The 1,339-nt window shown below is 17.3% G+C and overlaps 1 protein-coding gene across 1 annotated transcript; it reads left to right on the top strand.

The window, feature by feature from the left end:
- Positions 1–1,103: 1,103 nt before the first annotated feature.
- Positions 1,104–1,339, top strand: PRSY57_0015400A (liver stage antigen 1; the record flags this gene model as incomplete). The annotated part of the gene is made up of 1 exon (XM_012907942.2): positions 1,104–1,339. A coding segment is annotated over one exon (236 nt), but the record flags the coding sequence as incomplete, so codon positions are not given.

The raw sequence follows: 1,339 nt of genomic DNA, 5'->3' as shown, positions 1-1,339 counted from the left end.
TAAATATATGTATTTATATAATATTAATAAATTAAATATAATAATTATGATTGCCATTCTATAAACCACATAATTTCTATTTTTTTGATTTATTCAAATAAATGTGTGTTAATGCACACGATATGTCTATATATATTATATTATAAGACCTTTTATGTTTTAAGAAGTTATAAAAAGTATATAGGATGTGAATAAAATAATAATGCATTACATGACATTATTAATAATTCGATATGTCCAATTTATTTTCTTTCTATAATTAGTGATGACATATATATATATATATATATATACAAGATTTAATTTAACGTTACATAAATATTCTAAATATTTTCGCCTTATACCGAATAAATCGAATATTCTTACCTTTTTATAATGAATGCCAAATGTTATATTGTGTCTCAACACGATTAAAATTATATTTAAAAATATGAATTATGTTGTTGGATTTTTATAATTAATATTATATATATATATATATGAATATATTTTTTGTGTATGTATTATTTATTGAAAAAAGAGTCATTATATTTGTACATTAAGCAATTACATAAAAATGTAAAATATAATATTTCCTATATTTTATTTTATTTAATGAAGTATATTATAAAAAAATAAATATATATATTTAAAAATAATGAGGAAAAAAATCTAATTGTGTGTTTCTACTTATGATATTCTTTTAATGAAATAGAAAGAATAAAAATAAAATGATATACTTATATAATTTAAAAAAAATATATATAATTCGTTTTTGCTAATTTCTTTATTGTTGTTCTTCCTTTGTTATTATTATATTTTTTCTAGTATAATAATTTTATATAGATGTTTCAATTTTTTTACATAGCGAAATTAACTTTTATTAGAATAATTGATTTTGTTGCATACATAAAAGTAGTAAATGAAAAGAATTGTTTTTCATTTTGTTTACATAAACAGACATTTTAATTATATTAAACATCAACATATGTTTAAATGATCTATAAATATTTGTGTAGTTAAAATAAAGAAAACGTAGATTTTTTAAAATCATAAAATTTTTTTTTATTTATTTTATATATTTTTATTAAAAACGTATATATATTCCTTCTTTGCTTCTTAAAATGAAACATATTTTGTACATATCATTTTACTTTATCCTTGTTAATTTATTGATATTTCAAATAAATGGAAAAATATTAAAGAAGTCTGAAAATGATGAAATCATAAAATCTAACTTGAGAAGTGGTTCGTCAAATTCTTTGAATCAAATATATGAGGAAAAACACGAAAAGAATCATGCTTTATCTCATAATTCATATGAGAAGACTAAAAATAATGAAAATCATAAAATTTTCGA

This window comes from Plasmodium reichenowi (genome assembly GCF_001601855.1).
Source record: "Plasmodium reichenowi strain SY57 chromosome Unknown, whole genome shotgun sequence".
NCBI classification, from domain to species: domain Eukaryota; phylum Apicomplexa; class Aconoidasida; order Haemosporida; family Plasmodiidae; genus Plasmodium; species Plasmodium reichenowi.
This window is presented reverse-complemented; position numbering and strand designations above follow the sequence as displayed.